The 13,096-nt window shown below is 40.6% G+C and overlaps 1 protein-coding gene across 4 annotated transcripts in view; it reads right to left on the bottom strand.

The window, feature by feature from the left end:
• Nucleotides 1-13,096, bottom strand: part of pcnt (pericentrin) — a 41,261-nt gene continuing 28,165 nt past the window's right edge. For all 4 annotated transcript variants that reach the window (XM_038273155.1, XM_038273163.1, XM_038273171.1 and 1 more), the window contains 16 exons: nucleotides 11,176-11,346; nucleotides 10,921-11,089; nucleotides 10,489-10,823; nucleotides 10,279-10,375; nucleotides 8,006-8,178; nucleotides 7,651-7,929; nucleotides 7,352-7,506; nucleotides 7,142-7,271; nucleotides 6,266-7,036; nucleotides 5,997-6,194; nucleotides 5,686-5,901; nucleotides 5,371-5,597; nucleotides 5,209-5,288; nucleotides 2,625-2,769; nucleotides 2,370-2,497; nucleotides 1-519 (listed from right to left, as the gene is read on the bottom strand). In XM_038273155.1, coding sequence (XP_038129083.1) covers nucleotides 488-519; nucleotides 2,370-2,497; nucleotides 2,625-2,769; nucleotides 5,209-5,288; nucleotides 5,371-5,597; nucleotides 5,686-5,901; nucleotides 5,997-6,194; nucleotides 6,266-7,036; nucleotides 7,142-7,271; nucleotides 7,352-7,506; nucleotides 7,651-7,929; nucleotides 8,006-8,178; nucleotides 10,279-10,375; nucleotides 10,489-10,823; nucleotides 10,921-11,089; nucleotides 11,176-11,346 — 3,306 coding nt within the window. In that variant the 3' untranslated portion in view covers nucleotides 1-487. The remainder of the gene's footprint in view (nucleotides 520-2,369; nucleotides 2,498-2,624; nucleotides 2,770-5,208; nucleotides 5,289-5,370; nucleotides 5,598-5,685; nucleotides 5,902-5,996; nucleotides 6,195-6,265; nucleotides 7,037-7,141; nucleotides 7,272-7,351; nucleotides 7,507-7,650; nucleotides 7,930-8,005; nucleotides 8,179-10,278; nucleotides 10,376-10,488; nucleotides 10,824-10,920; nucleotides 11,090-11,175; nucleotides 11,347-13,096) is intronic.

Here is a 13,096-nt window from a genome sequence, read left to right as displayed (position 1 = left end):
TGTGATCAGTTTAATCTCAATGTATACTTTGGGTTTAAAAACAAATATGTCATCAAGATCTAAAGGAAATGTTCAGCGTATATACAGAGATCATAGTGTCTTCTTTAATTCAAGTTCAAGTAAAAACAAACATCAGATTATACATGTCTTTATACAAAGATCTGCTTCCTCAGCATAGCGTGTTTATCTCTCAGTTTCAGTATAAAATGAGAGCAGATATGGCAACATACCGGATCACTGTCAGGAATAGAAGACAAAAAAGGTCCTATTTAAAATCATGGAGGAAAAAAAAAAAGGTTCAGCTGGATTCTAAATCGGCAGACAAACAAAATAAAAATTTACATTTAAAAATACAAAAATAATTTAAGAGAAACCATGTGAAATTAACATATAGCAACAACAAACAATATAAACATCCTTCAAGGCATTAAGGCGGGGTCTGTTTGGTGCTACCAGGCAAGGCAACATTCAGTCTTCGGTTGCTGGTTTACTTTGGGTGAGACTGGAAGGAAGATGAACCTAAAAACAAAAGCGCAACATTCCTATTAGGAAGCCATTTTTATTCAGGCTTAAACACACATACACTGACTAAGCTACATTTAAAATGAAATCCCCCACTAATTCAGAGGCAGCCGAATGGATTACAAAGCTACTGAAGTTTTAGAGATAATTAGTGTGACAAGAAACTGATTTAACAATAACTTGGTGTTATGTGCTTCGGGCACATTATTATTTCTTTTGTTTATTTAATCACGTTAATTTGCGGCATTGTGGCCCGCCTATAAATAGGCCGGCGTTCAGAATGTGAGACGCCCCAGTCCGCCCCACTCCGCCCCGTTGAAACGCCGTTTTTCTTCTCGCTCCTTAGTTCGACCCGTGGTAGCGGGCTGAAACTGAGACTCGAGGCTGCCATGTGGTAATTTTTTTATTTTTTTGTGGTTTCCCGATTTTGGCCTGGTGGGACCGGTGGTCCTGTTTTCGATCTTTTCTTTAATATAGGTTTTTCCCTTTTTTTTCTTTTTGCTTAGTCCGGCTTCAGCTGAGGCTTCGACGGCCCTGTATAGGGTTGGCCCTCGGCTGTGCCGTTTTGTTCTTTTTTGCCGGCTCACCAGGTCCATCTTTCTGTTAATACTTTTTGGAAGGTTTTGTTTCTCTTTTCTTTTTCGATTCCTTTTTTTTTCCTGGGACACGGGATTTGAGGGCCAACTGACCATCTTTTTTCTTTTTCCCTTTTAGGAAAGATCAGAAAAGTGGAGAAGTTAAAAATAAAACTGATTGAACCCTCATATTCTTTTGTCTCGTGTCCTTAAATATGTTGTGTCTGGTGTGGACGTAACACCTGGTTTTATTGACCTAAGGTTTCATAAATAATTAAACCAAATTAAATCCCTCCAATAATTATTGGTCAACTAGACTAATAAATATGATATATTTCCAAATTAAAAACTTGCACTTTACAAACTTTTTCAAATAAGGGGTGTAGCATCTATTACTAGATACTGACAAAACATAAAACTATATTTAATCCTTTAGTGATTAAAAATTACTAAAATGCTTTTAGGCCCTCTGCATTTGAAAGAGACAAAGTTTAAGGACTACAGACCCAGTTCAACCTGAGCTCTGAAATTGTTTAACATCTAAAAAAGGAAAAAAAATTATCCTTTTATGTTTAGAAATAAGTAACAGTGAGATTACGATTACATTACATATATATATATATATACATATATATATATAAATAAAAAATAACGCAAAATCCGTTGTCATTTTTATCTCCGACAGGCTGCAGTCATGTCCCGAATTCCTCGTTTCCCAGCCACTTTTGTTGAAATTTGCACTCCCCATTCTCTAGCTTTTTCTCTGCCTTGATCTTATTTATTGAACATAAAGCTTTACGATCAACCGGAAAAAGTTCCACACAAACACGCAGAACCAGTTATATCTGACAAAACTGTTTTTATTACATGTAATTCTTTCAAATAAAGCATTTTAAATGCCACAATAATCACATTTAATGAATTTTAATGCCAACCAGGCCTTGATTTAAAAAATAATAATTTAATGACTTTTAATTATTTTTAATGAGCTGTGGAAATCCTGCATAGAAAAAGCAGATGATTAGCTTTGTGTGGTGGTCTCCTATAATTTATCCTATAAATGAAAAAGGTCACCATCTCCCATCTTCTTTTAACAGAGGGGACTATTGTATGGTTTAATGTCCCAAAGCAAGACAAATGGTTGTTCTTTTAAACTACAACAATAAGTGCTCTAAATATAGGAGATGTGCGAAGCTGCAGAGCAGGTTGTTCAGAAATTCTTCTCGTTTAAGCCCTTTACTGCTCAGTCTGCAGTGGAGTGACACAACTCACCCGGTCTAGCTCCAACCAAGCGCTGCTGTACTTTCTCCAGATGATGGATATATTCTGTCAGGGACCGCTCCGGGTCCTGGGATGTTCCTGCAGAGTGAGCAGAGGCTAGAGAAGTACTGAGGTGCGGCCTGAAGAGAGAACACAGGAGAGGAGTAATACGTGACAAACAAATCGAATAATAAAAAAAAAAATACATATATGTGCGAACAAATTTATCACACAATAGAAAAAAGTTTTCTTTAAAGGGCCCCAAACCTTCTTTGCAGTCTGAATGAGGATTTGCCAGGTGGAACCAGAGATGACAGACAGTTTCTCTGGGTGTCACCGCTGTCTCTGTTCTGCGCAGAGTCGGGGTTTCCTCTGGGCTGCTGCTGTCTTAAGAACTCTGCTTTAGGGCGTGCTATAGGAAAAAAAAAGGCATTTACATAGTGCTTTGGACAAAACTTCATACATCGTCACATGAAAAGAACAAAGCGCCTGGGCTCAGGTGGCTGGCGTGCTATATCTGGCCTAGGAGGGTGGACTGCCTGGGTTGGGACTGCTTAGCAGCCATGGATATGAGAGGACTATATGGATGTGGGGGCCTGGATTGGTTAGTATTTGAGGCAAGACCGTCACTACACTGCTGCTCTTCTCCCTTTAGTCCTGCATGGTCCAAGGACTTTTTTTTCCCTTTAGAGCTCAAGCTGCCTGCCCCCTTCCTACACTGGGGGAACTGGGGGTCTCTTCCAGGGTCTCTTGGGCTGCTCCCCTCAGGGGGTGATTGGCCCCTAGACGTACATAGTGTATGTATAAAGAGTGTAGGAATATTTTTCATTGTCTGCAGTGATTTCTGCAAGCCTTGAAGGTAGTTCACTGCTCTGCATATCATATGCAGTGTTTACACCCCGGACAATGTCATCAAATTGCAAGAGCTTCATCTGCGTGAAGCTAAAACCCCACAGATGTGAAAACATTCAGAAAAAAAGACTGAATGCTAGTGCTTCGTCGGTGCAGGTTAATGCACTTAAAACGGTCATTAATAAAAATATAAAAAGATAATCTGTGCTACGATTGTTTTTTATTTTTTTTTTATTTTACGTCTTATTAGTCTTATTTATTTAGGTCAACCAAAAGACAACTATCCACCATTAAACTCCGAAATGAATAAAAAATAATCTAGCCTACTTTTTCAGTGGTACTTCATTTGTACAGGCAAAACTGATTTGTTGTTTTATTTTTAAACACAGCCGATGACATCACCATCCCGGCAGACCCAGACCCTTAGCTGTGGATGTGCCGTTTCCCCTGGCAACCCCATAGCTTTCCAGCCAAGGTCTCACTGTTTGCTTTTATTTCACAATAAAAGCACATTTGAAACTTAACATCACTGACTACCACTAAACTACTCACAGTGACAAAATTTTGAATCGCCTTGGGGAGACGATCAATATTGGGAAAATTCCAAAAAAGAAAATCCACTTTGGTTCATCCAGAGCTACGTCTGGATGACTTTCAGATTTGGTGTGACTTCCTTGTAAATTTACCGCCGCAGAAAGCATCAATGCTGGGCATTGGCAGACCAGCTTCTGTGCTGGAGGCAAGGGAGGATGACGAACAATCCTTATATGACTAAAAACAGATTTTTTTAAAGCCACCTAAATACCTCCTGTGAGAATTTATTATTTCTACCTTTGTTAACACTATTTCATCTGTATTCCATTTTGAGTTAAAAAAGCTTCACCTACAACCGGTCCCTGATTAGTTGCTGTGCCGCGATTTCATAGAAAATTTTTGCTTGTTTCAACTTCAGCGATAACCGCTCTGCTCTCTCCATGCTGCTGTTTGACAACACCTCAGCTTTATCTAGTACCACGAGGTGAGAGCAGAGCAGTGACACATCTTTAACATGTGGGAATCAGCGCTGGTTGCTTCACCACCCTTCCCATCATGCTTTGTATAGGAATTCTATGTAAATTCACCACACTCACCATATCCAGTTGGAACGCGTCTTAAGGGTGGTATTGTGTGAATATGACTGGATGGATGTGAAGTGTTTCTGTCTACAGTTCAGGTTGGGTGTTTTTCTCTGGATTTGGGCACCTCATGGAGTGGGCAGCTTTGGGGTTTTGTCCCTTGGGGTGGGCCTCCGGGTACTCTCATCTGCCCTTTGATGAGTGAGGCCATCCCTATGTCTGCCACCCAGTGACCTGGTTTGTCTCTGGATATCTGGGGCTGGCATGGCCACTTTATCGTTGTGGGCCCTGTAGGGCGAGTCTGGGGCTGCCCACATCTGCTATTGAGCATATTTTCCTTTTAAAGAAGCTTTATAAAATCCTTTATACACAAGCATGCCCATGCATACACACCACAGTGGTTTGTTTCCAGTTGTTCATAGATACACACCGATGCTAAATACAAAGCTGCAGCTACATATACACACACACCATCCCAAATATTGTGGTATCACCATAGGTTTCCACTTCGACACCCATGGAAAGGATACCCGCTGCTCTTGAAGGTTTTTTGATTTTTACTTTGGTTGTCTGTTGTCTTCTTTCTGCTGTTATGCGTTCCTCTCCTCTCATACAGGTATGGAAGCAGATATTTGCTCTCCTCCATCTCTCTTTACCCTTAGTTTTTATCCCCTCTTTCTTTCTCACCTCCCTTTCTGTCTCCGTTGTATTCAGTTTTACTACCTAAATCATTTTCAATAAAGTTTCATATAAAAGTACCAAGTGGAACCTTATGGCAACAACCATAATGGTCTGCTTGTGAAAGGAAATCTGTTGGGCTACCATTTAGCTGTGGGACAAAAAAAGGACACAAAAAAAAACAAAAACAACTTTTGTATTCTAACCTGGAGCATGCCCATTGGCGGACGCAGAGACAGGCACCCTTCTGATTGCTCTTTGCCATTTCCTGGTCAGAAACCTCATTCTACAAACAAAAACAATTGAAAGCTCATTTTATTCTTCATCCATTTGGCTCAAAGAGATGAAATCCTTCATCTATGCCTCACCTTGACACGGCTATCACGACCCGAACCACAGCCCTGAATCTCCAGAGGGGCCCCCGCTGCATTATGAGGGGAGGCGAGGGCCGCACCCCCATACGAGCGATGAGAGCCAGGGTGGCCTGCTCGCAGTCCTGGAACCCTCCCAGCAGCAGGATTAGGTATCGCTTCTGGTAAACCAGAGCTTTCCTGAAGCTCTCAGCACGCAGGTAGCGCTCGTAATAACGCTGCAGCTTTAAAAGCAGAACAGAAGCCGTTACAAACATGTAGTCTTTGAAATTTCTATTATAACCAGGGCAGAGATAAAATAATAATCCTGACCCTGCTGTTGCTGCCTGCATCACTGATGGGTTGATTTTCTGTTTCTGTAGCGACTTTGGCAAGATCGCACTCTGTGCGTCGCAGCTGTTTCTCCAGGCTGGTCAGTCTACTTTTGTAGACGGCCTTTTCCTGACTCAGTGACATCACCTGCTCTGTCAACTCAGAGTTCTCCTTCAGCACCCTCTCCAGCAAACTGGAGGATGAAGGTGATGCAGTCTGTGGCGAGAAAAGATGCATTTTTGATTAAATGTGCTAAAAATAAAGGCTGTTTTTAGTCATTACCTCAAATTTAGTCTGGTCACATTTAATACCTGCTGGTGCTGCTGTGAGGCCCCTGCTAGGACCCCATCCTCCTGTGGGGACATGGCTCTGTGCTGCAGCAGGCTGGATGTTTTTCCAGACAGCCTCTGAGAAACCATCTCCTTCTTCTCTCTTTCTAGATCTGAAAGGGTCCGCTGCAGCTCCTGCATGCGCTGCTGGTCTTGCCGCCTCAGTAACTCCAACTCCAGCTTTGGTTTCAAAAATAATAATAATTATTGCCTTGTAGTAAACAGAGGAGACAATCTTTCTGGAAACTTACAAGTTTGTTATTGGTCCTCTCCTGTCGCATTTCTCGTTCCATCAGCTCCTCCCTTTCTTTTCTCCTCTGTTTCTCCAGATGCTCATCTCTTTCCCTCTCCTTCTCCTTCAACAGTTGAAGTCTCTCCTTCAGCTCGGCTAGTTCCACCTCTTGGCGTCTGCACTGCTGTTGTTCCATCTCCAGGGTTCTGCTGAGCTCCCATTTTTGCTCCTTCAAGGTCTCTGTTGCAGCTCTATGTCTGGCAACAGCTTCTTTCTCCCTCTGAAGCTCTTCCAGCCTTATTCGATCATCTTCCTCCCATTTCCTCTTGCTTTGCATCACCTCAGCCCGGAGTTTGTCTGTCCCCGTCGCCAGGTCCTCCGCCTGCCTTCGCTCCTGCTCTAACTGGGAGCGTAGATCGGAGATGAACTTCTGATCCTTTGCTGAATCAGACTCGTGTCTGCGGCTCAGTTCGCCCATCTGCCTGAAGAAATGCTGCCTCTCCTCTTCAAGCTTAGAGCGGCTTTCGGCCAAACGAGACTCGGCTTCATTCAGGAGGCGTTCTACCCGAGTCTTTTCTTGCTGGATGAGTTCTTGTTTATGGATGAAACGCTCGCGTTCGTCCTCCAGCTCTTTCTGTGCCTCCTCAAAACGCTTCTCTAACAATGAGCTACGGGACTGTTCGATTTGGAGCTCCTGTCTCAGGTTGCTGCAGGCCACCTTCTCCTGCTCAACTTGAGCCTTTAGAGACATAACCTCACCCTTAAGCTTCTCAGAGGAAACCTGAACAGCCTGGGAAGGAATAAGAAGGAGCGCAAGTCAGACATACTGGGCCTCATTTATTAGAAACTGAAGTAAATGAAAGAAGTAAATAAAAGAAGTAAATGCCTTCCTGACCTCTCTCCTTTGCTCTTCCTCTTTGTTCTTTCTGAGAATCAGAGCCCTCTCCTGATCCAGCTCCTGCTGAAGCTCCAGGAATCGGGCCTGTTCTGCTCTCATCGCCTCCTCAGCCTCCTCCACAGCCAGCCTGGAAAGAAAGTTAACCAAATCAGTGCAATAAATTCCAAACATGAATCAAACAAAGACAAAAAAAAGTCTCAGATCTACCTGAGTGAAAGTATTTTGTTCTTATGCTCTTGTAGAGCGTCGCGGGCACATTTCAGCTGCCTCTGGTATTCCTCCAGCTCTGCTCTCAGCTGGGATTCAACGTGTCCATCAGACTGAAGCAGACCTCTGTGCAGGCTGTCATCATTGTAGTCGGTCTTAAAAAGAGAAAATTCTTCAACCAGAATGACAAAAACTCAACCATAACAATATCTCTAAGAAATAAAACTTTTCTACTATAGACTCCAAACAAAAGTCCATCTGTCCCCAAACATGACTTATGTTAAATCACAGAAGCTCACCTGTGTTTGTCTTTGTGCCATTCGACAAAGCAGTTCTCTAAGAGCGACCACGGTCTCCTGCAATGCCCTCTTCTCCTGCTGCCAGCTCATGGGAGGGTTGGAGGAGGCTGGATTATCACTGCGGTCCAGTGGATTGGAACCATGTTCAAAGTGATGCTGCGTCTGACTGGAGGAGAAAGCTTTCAGCTCCAAAGAGTTGGGTTGAGACGAAGGTGCGCTGCGGCGTTGGCTCAGTGTGAGAATTCTGCAGCTTTCCTGGTAAACCTTTTTCAACAGACCCTTTAGGAAGTAAAGAGGAACCGAGTTAAACTCAGGTTTACTATCAGTCCAAAACTCCAGTTGGAGCAAAGCCTACCTGAAGCTCAGGTGACAGCAAGTCATCGCTGTAGCTCATACTTCCTGCTGCGCTGTCGGTGTTAGCTGTGGGGTTTATTCCTCTGCAGCGGAGATACTGAACAAATTGAGCATCCAGCCTCTCCGTCTGTTCCAGCTCCACTCTCAGTCTGGCTCCTAGTTCTGAACTCACATCTGAACAGTAGGAGGATAGAAAGTCTGTTAGATGAAGGTGAAATAACCTTCCACACTGCAGATAGAAGAATCTCATTACAAATGATTCTTTTCTGTTTTCATATTTCAAGAAATCTGAGTGCAGAAGTGAAACGTAAATTATTTTAACACTGATTCATTAAAAACCAAGTGACAAATTTAAAGTATTACAACTAGGGCTGAAACAATTAAGTTAATCGTGATTGATTAATTATTTAAAATACTCATCAACTAATTTAATAATCGATTAATCGTTAACTGGAGTATAGATAATCTAAAACTTGCCTTTAGGTGACTGAGCAACCCATTTAGAATTATACCAAGATTGTAAAAAAAATATTTAAACATTTTGCATTTAAGATAGAAATGTTTTTGTTCTGTCAATATGCTCCATCCAGAATTTCTCAAGTAAAAACATTTAAATTTCACCTGGTTTAATTTCATTAAAAAAGTCTTCTTTAAGGAAACTTTTGCTTTTCGATTATTCGAAAAAATTTGCAAAATAATTGTAAGTTGTAGCCCTAATTTGAACTGACTCCGATTATTACAGTTTACAGTAAACAAAACCACATAACCCTAAATAAATAGATTTACAATGCAAAAATACTGTATCAAAGGTACTATAATCTTCCACATTTTGGTGAGCCAGAGCTGTCTGTGTGAAAAAGTTAGACAAGCAACAGTGTGACAGGTTTGTAAAGCAAAGTTCGTTTTGATTCCAGGGAAGCTTGTGGCTTTTATCAAGCCTTGTCAAAAACATTCAACCCAGAAACATAAAAAAAAAAAAGAGAACCTTTTTAAAAGCCGCCTGGGATTCCTAAACATCTCATTAGAGCTACAAGTTGACCTCCCCATGCAGAGCTGCACTTATGCAGTAATTCATGGTAAAAACATCCACATCCAAGCTTTAATACATCCACAGCTCACACACATGGCTTTGTGTCAGCCAACATTGCTGGTTTAATAAAAAAAGAAAAAAAAAAGTCTGATATTGAAATTTTCAGAATAAGAGCTTTAAGCCTAAAAATGAATGGGAATCTGTTGAATCACGTAATGCGGTGTCCATTTACACTATATTGAGTCACTTTTACATTGAAATACTAGGGGTGTGCATTGGCCATGCCCTCACGATTCGATTACGATTCACCAGGTAACGATTCGATTCGATTCTACGATGCATTGCGATGCATCAAAATCCCATTGACTTTGTAAAATCCAAAATGTGCCCAGATATCCGCTTTCCAAGCTTTTGGTGCGTTTTTAATTAGGCCTACCCGTCTATCGCGGTCACCTCCCTCCGCCTCAGCCATCTTGATTGTTGTTGGTATCCCCCCGGAAGTAATTGACACTTCACAACTTGTCCATTTGAGGCCAGAAAATAAACAGTGACATAATCGATTATGGCACGTTGCCGCATCGATGCGGAATCGTGCATACCCCGCATTGCAATGCATCGCTGAATCGATTATTGTTGACACCCCTATGAAATACTGAAGTACATAATATAATAATATTCTAATTTACTGGTAGAAAGATGGTTGTATTGAAAAACTGACAGATGGATAAGAATATATCAGATGGATAAATGATGGACAAAATGATTAATTAGACAATCGTTAGAAAATATGGTAAAAAAAATAAAATAAAAATAAAACAAAAACATGTTTGTATTCTCAGCATAATTATCAAGAGTTGGTAAATATTTCCAGTTCCACACCTTCCCAGACTGTCCAGGATCTTAAGCAGGGATGGTTTTTCCCCAGTTAACAACACTAACCTAATTTAAGAAGATGAGAATCGTTGTACTAACTTTATTAGCAGAATAGGATTTTTTTTTCTCTGAAAATATTCCAACAGAGACTTATTTCTATTCCTCTAAATAAATAAATTCAGCTCAAGGTTTACACTCAGTCTCACCTGATTATTTAGTTATTTCGGGGGCAAAGAATTAGCACCATCTTAGTGAGTTAAAGTTGGGGTTTTTTTTGTTTTTTTTTTATAAGACCGTCTGTTTTCCACAAAAACCAGCTCTACCAGAGGTGTATGTTTATGCTTCTAACTGCAGGATACAGCATTACTTACTGCTCCCGTATCCGTCGCTGTTCCATTCCTGAGCTGAGAAGGAAGAGGTGGAACCAAGCGGAGATGGAGGCGCTGTCAGGTCAAGGTCCTCCAACTCCTCCAACACAGAAAAAAAAACAAAGCAAAACAGATGAATACAAGACAGACATTAAAAATTTCTTCTTTTAAAAAGAAAAGTTTAAATTATTTAAGAAATATTTGATGGCGTACTTTGTCAGGATCCATTGAATCGAGCCCAGAGAAGTGGTCAGACACAGACAAAGAGCCTGGTGAGTGAGAACTGCGTGAGGTTGGATCTGGGGTGATGGTCCTGGAGTGTTGAGGCTCCATCATGACCCTTGGAGAGGTTTTAACCTGGGAAGGATCCAGGTTTGTACAGTTCAGGCCACTGAGCTCAGACAGATGGGAATCCAGAACCGAGGCGTGGAACCGTTCTCTGATTCTCTCCTCAGAACATTCGAGTCTCCTCAAAACCTCTGGGGAACTCAGAGAGGCTTCGTCTCTAGATACTATAAGAACCTCCTCAAAAGCACGGTGAGAAATATCTGCAAAAAAAAAAAAAAAAAGGTTTCAGTGTTTTGTTTAAACGTGTCTAAACAAAAGCACATGTTGATTATTTCTGCAGGTCAAAGCTATGTATACCCTTGATCTGGTAGTCCTGATGGTCAGGATCGCTGTCTCCTTGTTGACGGAGCTGTTCCAGTTCTCTTCTCTGATAGGCTAGTTCCTCTTCCTGTATAATTACGTCATGCTGCAGACGTTCAAGCTCTGCCTTCATTCGCTGGTTTTCAGTTTCCAGATCAACTTTGAGCTGAAGGACAGAAACAACTTCATCAGAATGAGTCCAAAAATCACAGGTTATAAAAGATACCAAATGTTCCCCTTTCGTTCTCCCACCTGTCCGTTCTCATGAGATTCTGCAGCACTTTCTGAGATGGTATTCAGCCCTTGTTTCACAGCAGCCAGCTCGCTCTTAAGAGCCTCGTTCTCAGACTTCAGCTCAGCAAACTCTGACTCCTTCTGCCTCAAAGCAGCGTCTGCTTTGGCCAGCGTCACATCAGCATGGGTCTGAGAGGAAGGAATAGAAGGGAGCTTTATAATCATCTAGTGTCTTTATTCACAGCCTTTGCTTTTTGTTAAATGTTTTGTGGCATCTTAATGAATGCCAGTTTGTTGCACCCTCAGCGTTTCCAGTTCAAATAACTACAGCAGGCAGAATACCTACACCAGAAAGCTGCACTGCTCTAAAGTCATTAACGCCAGCAAAGCTGGCGAGAAAACAGACACTGCAACCAAACCTACAAATTACAGTCTTTTAAAAGGAAACTGTTCTTACCACATCCTGTCACAACATAGCTATTGAAAAACAAACTTAAAATAAAAAAACAGCAGCATATTAAAACCAAGAGCTAGCATAGATTCCTCTCATTCTTCCTCATTTTAAAGAGGCTTGCTCTGTCCGAGGAAGTTTCCAGTCTGCAGCGTCACAATAGCAACGCCCCTAACCATAACCAGATGTGATCCTGCAAGCAGAGGCTTTAACAGCTGCATGTGAGGAAGTAAAAAGCTTCATCATATCGCACACTATGAATGAAGGCCTCCTGAAGCTGATATTTGGGCTAAGAACATGTATTAGGATTCTTAAGACTCCACAATTGCAATGCCTTCAAAATAACAACACTCCATCAAAAGTTTTCAGGCATCAGATGTATAAAATTTCCACAAAATTAAAGCTTAAAAGAAAATAAAATGAAAATGAGGAATAGGCTACTCACTCTGTGAGGAAGGAGAGAAGTAGGGCTGCACTTATTGATTATTTTGATAATAGATTCATCTAGAGATTATTTTCCCCCAATGCATCTAGTTAATTATTTTTAGTAAAATATTTGTAAAACTAAATATTTGGAATATAAAAAAAAAACTAATTGCAAATTTTAACCAAATAATAAATGGCAAAATAAATATAAATACAGCAGCTATTAATCCTTAATAGAAACATGTATATATTTGTTGTTTAGTGCTGTAGGTAGCTTATTCTTTCATTAAATAGCATGATTCTAGAGACGGTGTACCATTACTCTAGGTGAAGGTTCGATTACCAAATTACACGACTATGATCTTAATATCTTAATAATCAATTAATCATGATTAATTGTTTCAGGGAAATAACCAGTAAATAATCAGCAAGGTTTGTAATAAATGAGCTAAAATTTTCCAACTTGTGTGAATCAAACAAAATTTTCTGAACGCTGCAACTCTACTTTTGTGGAAGACTACAATTTAAGCAAACCTTGAAAATCCAAATGATCTGGAGTGTTAAAATGGGATTCTGCAAACTTTCCAACATAACTTTCACATAAAGACTGTTCAGTAATTCACCATTGTAGGACAATAAAGGGATTTTTTTTCTATTGTAATTCAGCATTGTTTGGATCATTGTACCATTTTGCACACAGGACTACAATAACTTTTAAAGTTAGTTGCTTGAAAATTATTCCTCCCAATAATTCTTTGCTCCAAAGCCATTAAAATAATATTGAGTTCATACCATCCTGGGCATCACAGAGGATCTTTATCAGCATCTTTTTTAGGATTTTGGGGCATTTTGTGATAATTCCTGTAATTCTATTAAGGAATGAAATATTTTCCCCACAATTCCTTCTGTTTTTCTAACACATCACTTCAGAATCACAATAACACAAACTGGCTTTTTTATCCAGCTTTGTCTAATGTACACTTCCATTAATAAATATAATTCAATGTCTGTCCAGCATGTGGCATTAAGGTCATCTGATTAAATATATGAGATGGGGCCTTC

This window comes from Cyprinodon tularosa, unplaced genomic scaffold (assembly GCF_016077235.1).
Source record: "Cyprinodon tularosa strain WSP-4 unplaced genomic scaffold, ASM1607723v1 ctg120, whole genome shotgun sequence".
NCBI classification, from domain to species: Eukaryota; Metazoa; Chordata; class Actinopteri; order Cyprinodontiformes; family Cyprinodontidae; genus Cyprinodon; species Cyprinodon tularosa.
The sequence above is the reverse complement of the archived record's forward strand: the minus strand, read 5'-3'. Positions and strand labels throughout refer to the sequence as shown.